Raw genomic sequence first — 19,451 nt, forward strand, 5'->3', positions numbered from 1 at the left:
ACTGAAAGGATTGGAGACAAGTCTTCAAATATCTGTGACAAATGATTTTGAATATAGAATTCTATACCCAGACAAGCTGTTGTTAAAGCGGTAAGAGAGAAAGATATCTTACACATGTCCCGACTCCCCTAACCACATCCCACCCCAAAAAAGCTATATGCTGAGATTAGGTGTGGCTACTACAAGATGTGTTAAAAGAAGCAACAATTCTGATGACTCTGCACCAGGTCTAGAGAAAAATGAGTCCTTCTTAAAACAGGTGGGTGGATTCTGGAGAACAAAGCATCTACATGAGTGTGTGAGTGTGTGGTGGAGGTGATACCAGGAGCACTGAAGAATCAGTGCCTACCATTAGTCTGCACAGAGCCAATACTGATAAGTGATTTTTGGTGATAAGAAAAATCAAATGTATACCAAAAAAGCATATTACTTTTAAGGGTCCTTCCACACAGAGCAGTTTATGTAATTCTTATAATTATTCTGATACTTAAGTATTTTCAACACTTCAGGTGGTCTGGCAAAAATCTTGATGCACTATTATCTGAAATGATGAAGCATTGTAGTGCATATGTGGTTCTGGAAAGTGTCCAACTAGTAAATCTGAAATCATGCCATTTTCCAATAGATCATATCTTACTCAGTTGTTTCTTGTGTTGCTAGCAACTTTGTCAACACTTTTTTTTTTAAAGTATCTTTTGGAGAGGTTGCAATAATAATAATATGTTTTTCTCACTTACTGGGTTTCATCAAGTGGCAGAATGTGTGGTTTACTCACTAAGACTTGTAGCTGTATTTTATGGCTTCATACCCAAAATCATGTACTTAGCGATTTCTTTCAGAAGGCATTTGCCAAGACGGTGACCCAGCACCATCTTTTCTTCCAGAGCAACTCTGACACAAATCCACTCAAATAAATTAGTGTTTTTAACTTGACTGGCTTATCTGGCCAGAGTATCAAGATGACGTGCCAATGCATGAGGTAATTCTTATGACTACTACTAAAATATTGTGAAGAAGAATTGTTTTCATCTAAATAGTTTTTTCAGAAGCCAGCTTTCCTTTCTTTTGTCTTTCCTATTGGATTCTCTTGGAAAATGGTGCAATGAGCTAGTTTGCACACCGTCTTTCTAGACTATAAATGGTGAATGGAGCCTGGGGATGTTGAGAAAGACATCATGCAATTAATTTAAATATAATGGCCTCTATCACATTTTATTTTACTACATATTTATATTAGCATTAGTCTTATTATTACATTTTTATTTATTTTATTGTTTTATAAACAAAGGTTTAGGGAAGTTACTTATATAAGTCAGTGTTTTACCACTGGTTTAATCTTCCATTTGGGGTGTGTGCGTGTGTGTGTGTGTGTAATTGGCTTCCCTGTGTTTTCACTTTCTAAAATTATACTTTTTCAATCCTAAAGTAAAGGATATTATGGAATTTTACACATACGATGTACTTTAGAGGTCATTTGCTCCAACTCCTTTCTTTTAGTTAAAAAGCTAAGGCAAATTTTTGGAAACTGATTAATGCAAAGTCAGGACTTGAACTCTAGTTTCCTGGTTTCAAGTTATGCATTTCTCCAATAAGTTCTTTTTTTTTTAAGTTCTTACATTGCAAAAACTGTTGTTCGGTGTTTTTTAAGTTTTATGTTAACCTTGTTATTTATCTCTAAGATTGGTGAAGTAATAGCTCAAAGTTTTGAAAAAATATACTATGTACCAGCAGTTTAATGTTCCATGCAATATATATATGTTCAAATTTTAAAGGTTTTACCATACCACAAACACTACAGTCTTTAATATTTTAGGCCAAAAATTTGGTTGAGATGCCAAACAAGTGATAACTTGTCAATTTAAGAAAGTTCATGAATGTGAAACCAAGAATATTGGTCAATTTTTTTCTCACAGAACTTATAGAAAATGGAAGCCATAACAATGCATAATATCATATGAGGCATACTTAAAAATATATTCACAAAAGATCACTGAAATATATTATGCATTTTATATGTGCCTCAGGGATAGTTTAGTAGTATTTGATTCGCTGAGGATTTTGTACAAAAAATTCTTTCTGGGTGTTATATCTGAATGGACTGGAAATATATGTTATATTCTTATTTGGTAATTTCAAAGCAATTCATTAGCTATGTATTGACTATGTAATATCAGCAAGATATACTGTCTAGGAAAACAACTTACAGAGTATATAAAATGAGTCTAAACATCCTCTGCTTTGTTTGCTTTTATAATTTAGTCACTAGAACTTGTACACTGAAGTAGTCTTTTCTGTTTTAAAAGTTCATCATTTAGATGAATTTTAAAATACAAATGAATGAGATGAAGTCTCCAAAGTAAAATACCTTCTTACAAAGATTCAGTACACTTCTCCATTCCACTGGGTGGTCTGTTTTTGCCCTTCAAAAAGCACGAATCCATGTGATTCGTTTCATATGCTTAGGAAATGAACTGATAACAAAAACTAGAATAATTTTACTATTTGTAGCTCAAAATGTAGAGACAACTAAATTTATACTTATTGGAGCGTGTAACGTGTTACAAATCTGATGAGACCGCAGCTATACAAAAGAGAAGAGAGTGAGCAAATGATTGACATGAAACTATAAAGATAAAAATGAGACTATTATTAGTGTTATGTTATTTCTAAAATGAATTATTCCCCAGTCCTCCCCAAAAACCACAGTGTTATGGAAATATCACTTGAAATTCATTCACAAGAGCTGCAAAATTGACTGAATACTGCTAATGTGGTCATTAGTTTGATTTTTCATCCTCTTTCTCTACACACACACACATTTATGTAGCTACTTATGATTGTTTACTTGAATGCCATTTTTAATGTGTACTAGATAATAAAAAGAGAATGTTAATTTTTTATTTAAAAAATAAAATTATCATTTTGAATTTTCAAAATAAGATTTTTTAAAAGTATAGGAAAAATGTATTAAATTTCATTAAATCAGTATCTTAGTGCTGACTTTATCTTGAAATTAATTGTATCTAGTAAGCCTGAAATAACTTCCCCACAACCATTATTAAAATAAGGTGCAAATATCCATCATAAAATATGTGTTTTTACTTTACTCATTTAAATATTTCAGTATGTATTGTACATAGGTATATATTGTCTACATTTACAGAGATTTGAAATTTGTAACAGAAGAATAGACAATGATCTTAAATTGTTTAATTTTAATTAATTTCATTTTTTCCATTGTCCTAATCCATCAAGCTCTCTTCTTAATAGGACCATTTTCAATATTTATTTGTAATTTGATTTTCCCAGTGTAGAAGCTACTTCCTAAAGTAAATTAAGCACATGAGGGGGTTATGCTTGCTCTTTTGTTTTTCTAGGGCACAGTCCAATAAGTAGATGCTCTGTTATACAACATAGTCCTCATATAAGTTAAAAAGATGTACTCTTTTTTCCCAAGGAATTTTTAAAATGCGAAGATGTAGCTATATTCAGTTAACAAAATGTAACCTGTTGTAAGCGTTTTTGTTTCTGATCTGTTCCCAATCGTCAGCTGATAATGACTTGAAATTCAAAGGAAAATGAATAAGCTTAGTAGAAATGCTTTATCTCTGTTAGGTACTCTTTAGCACTGACCCATTTATGAAAAGTCACCATTAGTTGAGTAATTTCCGTGGGAGAAAAACGATTTGCCGAGTGTCAACTGTACACCACCAGGCATGGTGTTTCCCAGTTTTCAAAGTTTATACCTTTTACAGTTTACATAACTGTTTCCTATCATTGTTTCCTACCAAAAATCTTCAGAGAATCCATACTACAATATTTTACTTTTGTTTTGTTTCTTTAATAACTCGTGCTCTTTCATTTTTCTCAGACTAATAAAGATAAACAAGGAGCAAATTTTTTTTTAAAAGAGCAATTTTGCATAAAGATTTACTTTTGTAAATGTTTAGGTATATGCAATAAGGATCTTTTATAATACTATGTATAATTAGAAACATATACATACAATATAATGGCAAAGTAATGAAAAAGTCAGAGTCTAGTCAAATCAGAAGATAAGAAATGTGGCAATTTTTTACAACGAAAATATCTAAAATTGATTTTAAATTTTATATATACATATATGTTTATTAAAGAAATATGTGGACATGTCCAAAACAACACACGCACAAGCACCTATATTTTATATTTTAATAGTCATGATTAATAACTAGTGCATTCTATTCTGTAAATATGTAGCTGTTATGACCGTATCAGAACTGTTTAGTTTTACTGCAAAGTCATGTGATGAGACATATTCTTCTCTATAATCCCAATGATATATCTGTGCCACTTCCAAAAGAATGCTCAGATAGATGTATATTTTTTCTTAAGTTTCAATTTCCCATTTGGGAAAATGAAGTCAACCTCAAATATCTTTACACTCCTTTCATCTATGGAGAAGGGGGAGGGGGACAGCGGCGCAGAGTAGCTATGACACATATGTCCTTCAGGAAATCAGATTTTGCACCAGATGGTAATTTTCACATGTAACCGAGAAAAGAAAACCACTTTTCCCACTAAAGGTGAGTGAAGGCAGGCCAGCTCTCTCTCTGTCTCAAAATCCCAGGGAGGAGAGTTTTTTTTGAGAAGCCAACTGAAAAGACTATAAAGGGGAAAAAAGAAAAAGAAAAAGAAGAATAGTTAAGTACCTAGGAAATGAAGATTCTTTTTCAATTTGAGATGTTTTTGAAGAAATGAAAAATTTTATTGTTTTTGAATATTTGGGGGTAAAGCTAGTATAAAAGTCAACGATTTTGAAGAAAAATGTAATAAATAATTATAGTAATTTGATACTTCCACTACATCCAAAAACATAAGCAGTAGGCTTGTATTACATGTCACAGATTTTTTTAAATTTCATTTTTATATTAATTCATTTTTTGCTGTACTTTACAAAAGTATCTGTCCACAATGGTTGGGAAGAGAGTTGGTTTTCCCCATAGACTGAGCAGCTGTGAACTAATTATTCAGGTTCCTGGAGGAGAAAAAAGTTTAGATTAATATCAAAAGTTGGTAGAGATTCATTTTTAATAAAGGGCATGCCTTCTTTTGATATTAGGAAAAGGCCAGTAAGAAAAGCTGCAGGTATTTGTTTGTTTGAAGATATGAGGGGTCAGAGTCAAGAAACATAAGAATGTGTTTCCTCTGAAAAAAAGAATGTGTTTCCTCTAAAATTTTAATCTGAAACTGAGTAGGATACTCAAGAGCTTTGGGGAGGTAGGAAGAGAGGAAAAAATAAAGGATGAGCGGTGTTACGAATAAGGAAGTGAATAGACCATAGATGAAGGTCTCAAATAAGGCTGCTATTTAAAAAATTTTTTTGAGTATCCACAATCTAGTTTCTTCTCCAGTAATCTTCAGTAGCTCAAGTATAGAACGTAGCTTTTTTGATTAACCAGCAGTTGACATTTTGCAAAGAAATGGCAATGGAAAAATACAGTGTCCTCTAATAAATGGAAATGTGCTGAGGGTGGCTATTGAGAGGTTGTTCTGTGCAGAAATGAGGGAAAGTTACGAGTGGAAGAGCCAAATGAGATGAGCACTGAAGAGAAGGCTTTTTATTTATTTATTTATTTTTAAATACAGCTGGACAAATAATTGTCTGAAAGCAGCAAAGGCGAGCTAGGAAAATGAGGCCGCTGCCATCAGAACCTAAAGCTTGTGAAGTATGAAAGAATTGAACCAAGTCTGTTTGAGAAAGCTACCAGGGAAGCCGAGGCTTTGAGAAAGGTGAGGGAGACTCCTACATCTCAGGAAAATCAGAGGAGAGGAAGAATGTAACGAAGAGGCTGAGGATATATGAGAGTCAATTGATGATGAAGGGAGAGTTTTGGAAGGACAGTGGAAAGAAAAATCCAGGAAGATAACACAACAGCATGAGAATTTGACAACAGGTGAGCGAGGTTGTGGAGTGAGTGTTTTTACTTTGACTATTTACAGAGTCTGAGATGAAAAGCCCAGAATGTTGACTTTGCTGAAGGTTGTGGGCTGGCCATTTGGACTGAGATCCTAGATAGAATAGGGGCTGCAGTCACTAGTCAGTGTTCAAAGAGATTACCATGAAGAGTGCTCTTGTGTCGTAGATAAGTAAAACCTTCAGCACTTTGCACCAAAAGCATGGTAAAATAACCTGGATTATATTCAAGCTAAGAATTGCATAAGGTGCAAGAGGGCTCTTAAAATATTGGCTAGGGCTACTGCACATTGAATCCTGTATAACATGGTAGCTGTGAAACAGACCGAGTTGGTAAATGTTTGTTTTCTTATATTCTATGTCAACATGGCATATTTTAGACAGTCCATATAAAAGAAAATTGAATTTATGCAGGTGCAGGTTTATAAAGAGAAACACAAAAGAGAAACAAAGGTACCTAGCCTTGCTTTATACCTTAAAAATAAGAATGTCATTTGTCAAAAGAACCATTTCTGACCCATTTGATTCTCTTAATGCTACTTTGATAAGAATTTTAAAGTTATATTTGAAGCCTTGAATCGTTATCGAGATCATAGAAGAATCCTAGACTTTGAGTGATCCCTGTTCATGAAGCCAAAGACTAGGGACATACCACTCCATGCTATGAAAGGTCCTAAGTTACCGTCGACAGTTTTTGTGGTTAGGTAAAACATAGTACACCAAATAGTTAAAGAGTTAAGGTCCACTGATCATAATCCAATTTGAAAAACCTCTGAATCCAGGCTATCAAGGAAGAATGTGGCCATGTTTTGAAAGAACTCAGCTAATTTATGGACACTGCCATGCAGCACACTTTGGGATTTAACCTTTCAAAAACAGGATGGAATATACGAAAAATCAGGGTAAACAATTTTGCAAATAGTAGGGCGGAATTGGGGATTCTGAATCAAATTATCTTAGAGCGTTCTTCTGTTTTGAAAAGTTAATTAGCTGTCCTCTCTGGAGTCATTAAGCTCCAACTGGGCAGAATTCTAGAACTATAATATTATAAAAAGAATTCAAAGAGAATTTGTGACCAGATCTTTCTTTTCATTGAAGTCATATGAAAAACACAATGTTCTGAGCCGGACAAATGCAAAGCACAGTGCCTTCCACTGGCATATTTTGTAGTCTGGTATATGATGAAAATAAAATTAAAGAGCCGCTTTAGAAACTTATCTTAATTCTGGTTTGTTTGTTTTTTTTCAGTTGACTCTTATGAGTACCACTTAGCAGCATATTGAGAGTGGGTCAGAGCAACCTGCCTTTCTGCTACCCACATTCTGAACAGTCAAATCAGGTTTCAAGTCAAGTCAGATTACTTGGAAGGTAGAAAATGATAGAGTTATCTTTTTTTTAAATTCCTTGGTTCAAACACAAAAGCAAAACCTTCACACTATTAAAATCATAAAAATTACTTAGGTTATTGTTTTTAAATCCCTGCAACATTTTCATTCATTCATTTAACAATTTATTGAGGATCCTATATGGTGCCATTCTTGTGTGAAGTGGGGTTTGTGTGCAGTAGCTTCAAGATAATTGATACAGATGGGAATTTATCACTTAAGGATGTCTACCTTGTAGATGGGGGGGGGAAACAAAAATATTAATTAACCAATGGTATTGGCTGCTTGATCAGAAAGTTAGGTAAAGTCATACTTAGATTTATCCTACAAGCTGCCCTTAGACAATAAAAAGTTGTGGCTATGCATTGAATTAGAACAGATTTTTCCTTCTTTGATTAATGTGTCTATCTATAGATGTATGTACCCCTTAAGGGAATAATTGTCTTCTTCCAAATCTTCTATGAACAAAGTTTTAACAGAGCCTTCAATAGTCTCAGCAGCCAGTCAATGAGACAATTATTCCTACCAGCATGTATTAATTAATAAGAGCTCAAGAGACAATCAGTTTGGGCCTAAGGACTCTACACTTTCAGGTATATATCCAAAGTTGTACTACATACATTATGATGTTCTTTTGTCAGGTAAATAAATTGAGATGGAGATACACAGATTTGACTATTTGAAATTAACCTGGTATTGACCAGTGTCAGGGTAGGCAACTTGCTCATGCCTCTTCCAATGTTATATTTGGGGATAGCTCCAAAAAGTAAAATTGCTTTTGAACACAGAATGTTAAAGACCAAAAGGGAGACTGCTCCTGAGCACTGTCTGTACAGCAGAGTTAGGACATAAATCTAGCACTAGTACTGTATACTAGTATGATGAGGTTGAAAGTAGAAACGGGATAGAGAATAGGTTTAATTCTAGGGCTTATCTTGCTACCCCATGGAAGCTAAAAGAAACAAAAAAAATGTATTTCTACTATGTTATGAAAGGCCTTATATCACCATTAACTTCCTTTATAAAAATGGTGGTTATGCTTCTCTGGAAAACATTTCAGAAATAATAGGATTTTCTTTTTTTTTCTTTTTTAAGATTTTATTTATTTATGTGACAGAGAGACAGCCAGCGAGAGAGGGAACACAGCAGGGGGAGTGGGAGAGGAAGAAGCAGGCTCATAGCGGAGGAGCCTCATGTGGGGCTTGATCCCATAACGCCGGGATCACGCCCTGAGCCGAAGGCAGACGCTTTAAGGACTGCGCTACCCAGGCGCCCCTGGAAATAATAGGATTTTCTTAAAGGAATTGTTGAATTACAGCATGTGCTATCAATTACTGTAAATAATCTCTTAAAATCCCACAAAAAGAATCTAACTGCTGACAAAGAAGTGGAAAAGTGGAAAAGCCATAAAAGTCAGATGTATTAAGAACGAGACCGAGTTCTCTATAACACCCCAGACTTGGCTCTCAAGTCTCAAAATTGCATGATTGCCCACATGCTTATAATTTATAAGCTTTGGCAGAGAGTTTCAGATATTGTTTACTTCAAATAATCAGGCTGAAAGGTGATTAGTTCCTTGTTTGATCCACAGGTTTATATTCTGCAACTTTATTCAATTTCACAGCAATGCAACACTTACGCAAAAGACATTGGTCCATTTTGTCAGGAAATACTTAGATAAAAATTTATAGGGTTCTAGTACTAAAGAAAAATGTTTAAATCCATGCTGATTTTATTTTCCTACGTTAATGGTAGAAAGCTTTTTAAATTATATTTTATTGTATTACTTTTAATGAGAAATTATTGATGAAATTTTTGGTACGATTTCTTTTTGCAAATTTAGTGACCATGAAATATCAGAGGGAATAACATCAAAAGGACTTTTCTGCAGGTCTGCCAAATACAAAACCAAATTAAAAAATAACTTAGAGGCAGGTTGCCTGGGTGGCTCAGTCAGTTCAGCATCTGCCTTCCGCTCCAATAGTGATCCCAGCCTCAGTCTTGTGATTGAGCCCCATGTTGGGCTCCCGCTTGGCGGGGAGCCTGCTTCTCCCTTTCCCTCTGCTCATACCCCCCTTCATGCTGTGTGTCTCTCTCTCTTTCTCTCAAATAAATAAAATCTTTAAAAAAATTACTTAGAGGAAAATAAAATTCTCAATTCTTTAAAACTAATTGTTCTGTGTTTAGCTGTCTGAATGTAAAAATACATAATCTGTTGCCTTTAAAATCTAGGACCCCAACCTCACCTTTAAAAGGAATTGAGAACAGTGTGTACATTCCCACAAAGAAAGTGGGAATTGCTCACTATAATTACTATGTCAAAAAGGAAAATCGTTTAAAGAAAGAATTAATGCCTAATAGAAATGTATCATAGTGAAAAATATTTAATTAAGAACAGCTTTGGTGATTTTATAAAAGCAAAATCCCAACTGTCCTGTCATTTTACCTCTACATACATTAGTATGTACCTCTTAAGAATTATAGATATTTCCTTACAAATTTATAGTTTATAAATCAAAATATAAAATTTGTGGGTTTTCTTTTCCATTTCTCAGATAATTTCTGAGAACATGGTGTCCTCATTACTTCAAAAATAGCCATTCTGTTGGTGAATTATACAAATGTGATTGTAAATATCTCAAGTTGTTGTTTCTTTGTGTATTTATGCATATTTATTAATTTTATTAATTCAGTAGCCTTTTAACAATTAGGAAATAAGTTTATTCTAGAATGTAGGTCTGTTCCCAAGTGCATTTTGTTATTCTAGGATAGGTAAAATATAAGCAGAAATATTAGCAGTAGAGAGTGATATAATATAAGAGCTGCTAAAGAAGGGATTCAGGTTCTGGTTTTATTTCTTTTAATAACTGGACGGATGAAAAGTTATAGATATCAAGCTATATGTAAATTTTACACTTCCAAAATTCTAATAGAGATCATTGATTTGTCATAATTTCTGTGCTTTCTGAAAAAATCTTCCCTATCGTGTTGGATTTCATGAAAATATAAATGCGAAAGGTTCACAGGAAAGGGAAATAACAATTTTAATTTTTAAAAAGTGGGGCACAGTTGTTTCTTCACCAAATATGGAGAACTTTTTATCTCAAAGGCCACTATTCATGTTCAATATACATGATAAAGAAGTACCTACATTCATATAGCTATAAAGTTCACTGCAATTAAATCTCAATATTATTTTATATTTTGAAATTAATCTGTTTTTGCTAATGATTTTTAGTCTTTGTGGCTTTTGTTTGTTCATTTTTTGGTCCTTCAACAAATCTATTAATTTAAGAAGGGACGAGAAGCAGAAGAGGGTCAGATCTGTTCATTTGTTTTAGAGCAACATTGCCAACATGTGCAGGACAGTAAATGAAAACTATCGACAAAACCAATGTTCTTTAAAGCATGATCCATGCATTTAATGTAGTTATGTTATCTCTGTTTTTTGTGGAGAACGCCCAGTTGGTGGTAGTACTCCTAGAGCAGAGTGCCAGTCTCCATGTGAGGATCAATTAATGTCATTTCTGTTTCTATTTGTAAAAGCTCTTCCCATATTTTTATTAAATCGGTACTTAACACTACATAATGTCAGTGTCTCCTGACATTAGTAGTATTCTTGACTTTAAAGGAAATTGATGATAAGCATTATAAGAATTGATTTTATATTTTGATGCACAGATTTTCCACATGACGTATGACCTTGCCAGTGCAGTGGTGAGAATTTTTAACCTCATCGGCATGATGCTGCTCCTATGCCACTGGGATGGCTGTCTTCAGTTCTTAGTACCACTCCTGCAGGATTTCCCACCAGACTGCTGGGTGTCTCTGAACGAAATGGTTGTAAGTAATTTGTATTATTTTACACTCTGTGTAATACAACAATGGTTTGCCAAAAAGTTCTAAGTGTTTATGTTAGAGTGATCTAATTTCTTCTCGGCAAATGTTTAGAGAAAACTTTCATGGATGTAAAATCAAACGTTCCATTGCTTTTTCTACAACTACATTTCATTTACATGAAATGTTTCTGGGGATGTATATGTTACAGGATCTATTTTGAGGTATCTTACTCTGTGTATATTGAAGACATATTTTATTTCAAAGCTACATGTTCACTTACATGTATGTATAATCATGGTACAACGTTCATGGTACAATGTTTTTCCAAAACTGTCTACTGCTTAGAATCACTCCTTTCTTTCAACTTGATTTTGGCGTTCACCGTGCTTAGGACGTGCAATTCCAGGTGGTGTTTAAATGTGCAGAGTCATGTACATCAGTATAAATGCAATGAGATATGATGTGCATGATATTTCAGATAGTACTTTTTGCTAGGGAAGTCAAGGAGAGCTTCATGGAAAAGGTAAAGCCTTTATTTACTTTTACTTTTTATTTTTTTAGTATAGCTGACACATAATGTTACATTAGTTTCAGGTATACACTTTACCCTGAAAGATATTTAAATACTTGAAAATCTGTGAAATATAGATTTGATTTACATAATTAAGTATATTCATAGTCACATTTAATCTTAAGAACATGAGTTTTTAAAAAAGAACATGTGTTTTGATCTATATTACAAAGAAGTTGAAACAATAGTAAATAATGGAAGATAAAATTTATGAGACTCTCATAAAATTTTAACTTTGGCATAAATCAAATGCCTTCTTTCTTCCCAAAATGTTCCATATTAATTTCTGGGCTTATTATTATAGAAATGACATGGACATCTTAAGAACATATATTTTTTTTCTTCTAATAACTATAGCTCTGGCTTTGTATTTGAAAAGAGGACTTTACATTACATGTTAAGAAGTCTGATCTTTCTTTTCTTTCTTCTTGCCTACCTATTTTCCTCCTTCCTTCCCACTCTCCCCCTCCCTGCCTTCTTTATTTCTTTAACTCCTTTCTTTGAGACTTAATATTCACCTGGCTCTCTCCTTCATTTCATTCATATCTGTTTAAGTGTCACTATCTCACTGAAGCCAGTGTGGTACCACTCTGGCTTTATATTTTATCTGAGAAGAATTTAATAACACACACATATTTATTTGTTATTTATATTTGTCTGTGTCCTCTACACAGCATGTCAGTTCCATTAAGTCAAAGAATTTGTCTATTTGTTCTGTACTTTATGGTAGTGCCTAGAACAGTGCCTGATACAATAGTTTGTTGTAATCTAGCCACTCTTTATTGAAAGTTCATTTGAGAAATATTGTATTTGTGTTTCTGTACCTAAAAATCAAAGCAAGGTGCAGGTCACTTTTCAAATCTACGAAGTCTTCTTAATTATAGATCTGTCTTTTTTCTTGTCACTGAAAGAAAAATTGTGAAGACATTATTAAGATATTTTGGCAGGGGTGGGAGGAAGAAAAAGCCACAGCCCTATATTCTAGCTATTAACTGAGTGTGTAGTATAAAAACACTAACACTACTGCCGAAAGATGATTCTTCATTGACAAGTTTGCAAATAATTTTTGTTTTAAATTAACCATAGGTATCTTTCAGAAAAGTAGGATTTGTCTTTATTAAAAGAGTGAAGGGACTATTTTTGGATATCCATAAAATGCATATAGTTGTGTAATTATAATATATGGAAATATGCTTCTTAATGTATCCAGGGCTAAGCTCATTTAATGAAGAAAAATCTTAATATCTTGATCATTTTTTAAGTGTGTCTACATGTTCTCACTTTGTGTGTTTGTATTTACTCTAACATAGTCCAATTTTTATTATACCCTAATGTTATACAAAATACCTTTCCTGAATTTGCAGGTTTTTTACTTGCACCTTTTTTGAGGGGCAGGTTTACTTATGAAATTGGCTCTTACTTTCTTTCACATTTCTTTAGCATTATTTTCATGTTTAATTTTAATGTCAAGGGTAGGAAACAGTTACGTCTATGTTCAGCTATAAAGACCAGGAATATACTGTGAATATTAGTGATATGAAGGAGATAACCATAAAAAAAGACAATTTTTGTATCAGTAGAGAATCTCCATGGTGTCATTTGACCTTGAAGATATCATTTTCTATCCTAAAGCTATTGAATTCTAGAAAACCTCCCCTCACAGCAAAACAAAGTGTATTTACACAATAAGGGAGTTATAAAGAAGTAAAACTCTAATATAAGAAAAAAGCACCCTTCGTGTATATATCTTGCTTACTATATGCAAGCCCTTGTGCTTTGAAATACACTCTTATTTGGTCCTCACAGCAACAGAATGAGGTGAGCACTGCTATCCCCCATTTTATAGTTCAGAGATCTGAAATTCTTAGAGGTTAATCTAATTGTTCAATAGCACACAGGTTAGTAGATTAATAGAACCAAGATTAGAATGTCTACCTGACTCCGTAATTTCCATTCTAAACCACATTAGAATATCTTGTGTTGCATAGATTGTAAAAATTAGTGAAGAAAAATAATCACAAGAAAAGAAACCTGTCGTTACAACACACGTGTTGCAGTAGAAAGTCACTTGAAAATCAGCCTTTGAGCTCTGACACTAAAAAGCAGCAAGACAGATGTGAGATGCAGATGTAGAAAAACAAAATCAAACTGAGAAGGCAACAAGTGAGAAGCCAGATCAGGGAAGATGCAGGGCGTGATATTAGTCATTCTTGGGTATGTGCTTGACAATTCTATGACCTTTGACATTGATACTAAATAATTTATGGTAAAGATTAGGGTGTTGGGAGAATTCCTTACACTTTCCTTCTTTTTCGTATTTTGCATTCTTAAACGACTTATAACCTTAAGTGTTATTTTAAATCCTCTTTAACCATGTTTTCATTTATATGTATATATATTTCTTTTTATATATATTTTAAATCTTTCTGAAACACATTTGTGTTTATATCTATATCCTTATCTCTATATCACTAGCTAGTTATCCATATATGTCCTATAATGAGAAATCCAGAGTAATGCTATGACTATACTATATCTGTAACTGGTTATTTGTTCAGTATAGTTATTCTTATCTTAACTGTTTCTAATCTGCAGTTCATTCCGTAGAAGTAGCTTCAATTCCTCTCAGCGAATTCCTTTGCAGTCTTGATAAATTTCTCATTGAAAGAATTCTTTAAATGCTGTTTTTTAAGAGACAATCACTAACACATAGTGGGCTACTTGAATTGATAAGGTGGGAGATATTGACTTGCAAAATCCAACTTAAATAGGGATTAATCCTGCTCTGCATTTATAATATAACCTTTTGAATTGAATATTTCATTCAAAAATTTTTGAAATATAGAATTCTGTCTGAATGAAAATCTTGGATTCATCAGATAAGTAATGTCTAATAAAATTAGTTCTGGAAATCTCGTCATTCTCATATATTTGTGACTATGTTTTTAGGTATGTCACACTAAAATTGTAGTGGTTCATTATTGAAAGGATTAGAGGTGATGGTTTTGGTTTAAGTTAGCATGAAATACTCATTTTAAAAATCTAAGAAATAAAAATTATGATGCACTTTAACTTACATATTAATTTTGACATAATTTAGGGAATGACTTTACAGAGGATATAAGGATTTGCAGCTAAACAGTGCATTCATACAGTAGTGTTTCTCTAAAGTCTGCAGCTTCACTCTCAGGGAGGCACAGGTTTTCTCCCAGCAATCTTGTAAATGTATAAATATATGTTGGTGAGAGTTTGAAAGGTTTCAAGGTAAACATATTATGAATCTACAATCATCTGAATGCCCTAAATATGGAGTCTGGATTTGCTTTTATAGTTGAAGTGCATTGTGCCATATAAAATAATTCTCACTTACTGGCTTAATAATTAATGATCCATTTATATCAAATGAGGGCTAAGTGACATCATATTAAATGCTGTACAGAATTTTCACCATAGTCAACATGGAGAGATAGGTTGCAAAACTAAGTCACTCATTACATAGCACACAATTGTATAGTAGTGTGTTAAACTACATAATCTACAAAAATTAGTGCCATAAAAGCACTAAATTTATATTGTGTGCAACTATTAGTTTTAGCAAAACAACATTATCTATCACAATAAATTGATATTAAGATATGTTTGATTTATTATTTTGTTAGAATTTGATTTGTAAAATTATTTATCTTTACAAGAATTATAAGGATAAGAAATTTATATTTAGTTTTATAGTTGTATTTGTTTCAGTAATATGATAATCAAAATAATTTGAGCCAACTCAAGTGCCATGTATTATAATGTTTCATTTCGTTGTGATTTGAAGGACTGTCTACATTACTTCAGCTTCAGAGATGCCTTCTAGAGGGCAGACAATATGTTTTATCAGTATTTGCATACCCCACAGATCCTATGCCAACCTTCTATATGTTGCTAAATAAATATTAGTGGTTTATACTAAGAACGTAATTATCAAAAGTATTTGAAAATTATGTGTAAAGGGGTTATTCTGTTACACATTTTAAATGTTTTTCCTTGGATAGTTTTTGCTGTAATAATTTGTACATCAAATTATTTCTTCAAAAACAAATAATCACTTGACCAACTCATGGGCAATATAAAAATACTCAAAATTCATGAAGTTTGTATGAATCATACTATAAAAATATCAGAATATAAGATATGTAAATGTCTGGAAGGGTCTAATTCATAATATCAATGCAGAGAAAACAAGGGATCTGATTGGAGAATCTAGATTACTACAAAATTTCATTTTCATTTGAGACAGTATATCTCAAATTATTAGTGTGTTACTAGTAACCAAATGGTCACACACTCCACATTCTCCAGCTCCCTTCCTGTTGGGTGGGATCCTCTGATGGTTATGGTCAAGGGGTCTGAGTGGCAGTATCCTGTTTCACTTATAGTTCTAAGCATTGAAAAGCTGTTTTGCAACCCTCCAGTTCTTTTTTTTCCTCTCCAGAGGCATCCTTTTAATTTGTAGCCCACAACATAACATAGCTTATCCTCACTCATTTAGACAACAGAATAGGGATGGGAAAATCTGGCAGAATTGAATTTAGAGACACACATTCCAGAATTGCCTCTACCATTAAAACTTCTATGATTTTAGGCAAATCACTCAACTTTCCTGTAGTTCAACTACGAAATGAGTGTATATTATTTATTTTTTCATTAAAGTAATTTGTTGAGTGCTTGCTTTGTGCTAGGCATATCTTAGGCACTGAACATACTCTAGAGAATGAGAGAAAGTTTCTGCCCTCATAGTGCTTACATTCAAACAAACTTTCATTCATACCACTTCATTCTAGGTGCCAAAAACTATATAGAGATTTCAAATTTTTATTTTCTAATCTAAGGGAATAGAAAATTATGTGCAAAAGCCCTTAACACGAATTTGAATTCAGGCTGTAGCCTCTGAAATGTATTCACAGCCCGGACTCCTAAACAAGGGGGAAAATGCTAGCTAGATCCTGCCCTCTTTGTGGCCATGCTACATAGACTCGAAAATATAGCCATTCTTTCTTTTTTTTTTTTTAAGATTTTATTTATTTATTTGACAGAGAGAGACAGCCAGCGAAAGAGGGAACACAAGCAGGGGGAGTGGGAGAGGAAGAAGCAGGCTCCTAGCAGAGGAGGGAGCCTGATGTGGGGCTCGATCCCAGAACGCTGGGATTACGCCCTGAGCCGAAGGCAGACGCTTTAACGACTGCGCCACCCAGGCGCCCCAAAATATAGCCATTCTTACAAAACTCTTTGTCTTCCTGATTTAGCCACCCAGAGAACCCTATTTCTTTTCTAACTCACACAGTGATATGCTGGTGGCAGCTTTGTGTGAATGGGGAGAAAGTCTATGAGGAATAGAAACTAAAGGTGGGACGAGACAAAATAGGGAAGCATTTATTTCAACTACTGTCTGCTGGTTTTGGATCAGGAACCTTCAATAAAGAGTGGGGATTGAGACGTGTCAGTCACGTTTAGCTCAAAAACTGTATGATCAAAATAAGCGTGTGCCTGGGCGGGCTTGGATAGAAAGAGTTGTTTTTTAATATCTCCTATTTCAAGCTAATTATTTGGGGAAAAAAAAGATTCATATTGTTTATATGCATGTCCCCATATACAAGTAGGACATTGAAACCTAGGATGATTAAATTATTATCTATTGATATTCTAGCAAATGTAAAAAGACAAAATTAAAATATATTCACTTTTTGTTTTACAAAACCCAATTAACTAGTTAAGTAATGATTGATTGAAACAATATAACCAAGATAATGTAATTAAGAATTAAAAATATATCTCTCCTCTCTTGAGGTCTAGCAATATATTTTAGACTTGAAATTGTATAAATTAGAAATTGTATTATTATATTGCTAATTTTTTAAAAATAGAATATATTGCTTTAACAAAATTTTTTTAAAGTCCTAACAAAGGTAACTAATTTGCTGACAAGTCACCATGTAGCTTTATAGGGGAAAAAAATGCATTTGTAGCTCCTATATGTTATAATAACAAAGTAGGTCAGCAGCCTGCTGAGTGTTGTGATTCTCATTTGCCATCCTGTTTCTGCCTATCAAGAAGGCCAGCCTGGTGACTGTTCTCTATTGGATAGAAACATGACCTAACTGCAAAAATGAAACAGTTCACATACTGTGTTGTTCCTTCTCAGTCATATATTCTTTTATGGGAATGAACATATGGAAATAAATCCTAACCTGGTATTTTGTTTTCAAATGACGTGCATTTCAGAAAATCTTTAAAATGAATTATAGTTCCATAATAGAGAGGATGAGAGATATCACTTATATATTGTCTATGGCTACGTTAATTTGCTCTAGCAATAAGACCAGTCCATTAGTTGCAAACTTGGGTTTTTTTTTTCCTTCTACAGACTATGTCTTAAAATTTCAGCAATGAATGGTTAGAAGAAGGATCATTCATTAAATTACCTTATCTAACAAGAGACATCTATTAAAAGTGGGGAAAGAAATTATCTTGCAGTCCAGTATTTTCTCCAAATATGAACGTTATGAAAACTTTCATGAATGTAGTACAAAAGTACATGTGTCACATTATTTCATCTATTCTAAATGAAATGAAAACACATTCATTCCCATTTTACAGATGAAAAGTCTGACTCAGAGAATTATTACCTGGTTTACATGAAGTCAGAGGCACACAGTGTGGGAGCTAGTTATGAAATCCATATTTCCCCTTGAGTGCATGCTGAACTTACCATAGCATTCTATTTCATGGATGCCAAAGAACTTCAGCCATTATCAGTTTTCAATTCATGTTAACAGAGAGCAACAATGTATTCTTTGAATCACTAGAAGAACTTGAAATATATATAAAAATATTTGAAAAACTCATTATATTTTGTATGTATATGTTGGTTAAGTTTTCTTTTACTATTGCCATGAATCCAAAAGAATCTGGTAATGAAATTATATCTTCTCACTTATTCTGAATTTCTCACTTATTTAGATTTCACATGAGAAATATTGTTTAAATTGATGGAGGTTGGAATAAAATGGTAACATTGTTTTCAACCTGGGAATCAATGGAATAGCAGGTTAATTACTTCTACTGTATTAGTTCATGTACAGATATATGGACATGAGGCAATTCATATGAATGTCCCCTCTTTCCAAAGAGACCAAGGTTATATGTCTCTATTTTTCAGAAAATAGAGACTTGCATAGACCTAAACTATATAGGTTATATCACCTATATTCAGATAATATTCTGGACAAGATATATAGTTATTTCCCAGAGTGGAGGGCTTTCTACAGTTTTCTTTTTTTGCATCCCATTTCATCTTTTTTTTCCTCCTCCCACTACCACTGACCTAAATATGCTACCTCAGAATGTGTTGCAGAATCAGAGGTGACATGAAGAAAGCCATGTGATAAGTGACGGATGTAAAAAAAGAATAGCAAGAACATTTTCTAAATCTTAGCATGAACATTTTCACAGTCCCATTATATACGCCATCGTTTTTGAGAAGTATTTTGTTGTTTTTGAAGATGTAATATATTCCGGGAATGAGTAATTCTATGAAAAAATTGAACTTGGCTTGTGAATCTTTATTTCAGTTATTTTACATATATTCTTACAACATGCCAACGGATGTAGGCAAGTTATCAGATAAGATCTTAAAAATATGTACTAGAATCATTGG

The 19,451-nt window shown here is 33.3% G+C and overlaps 1 protein-coding gene across 1 annotated transcript in view; it reads left to right on the plus strand.

Moving 5' to 3' along the window:
- Positions 1–19,451, plus strand: part of HCN1 (hyperpolarization activated cyclic nucleotide gated potassium channel 1) — a 373,578-nt gene that overhangs the window by 197,376 nt on the left and 156,751 nt on the right. The window contains exon 3 of the mRNA XM_040630450.1: positions 11,023–11,184. Coding sequence (XP_040486384.1) covers positions 11,023–11,184 — 162 coding nt within the window. The remainder of the gene's footprint in view (positions 1–11,022; positions 11,185–19,451) is intronic.

The sequence above is a fragment of the Ursus maritimus genome, unplaced genomic scaffold (assembly GCF_017311325.1).
Source record: "Ursus maritimus isolate PB19 unplaced genomic scaffold, ASM1731132v1 scaffold_15, whole genome shotgun sequence".
Classification (NCBI taxonomy): domain Eukaryota; kingdom Metazoa; phylum Chordata; class Mammalia; order Carnivora; family Ursidae; genus Ursus; species Ursus maritimus.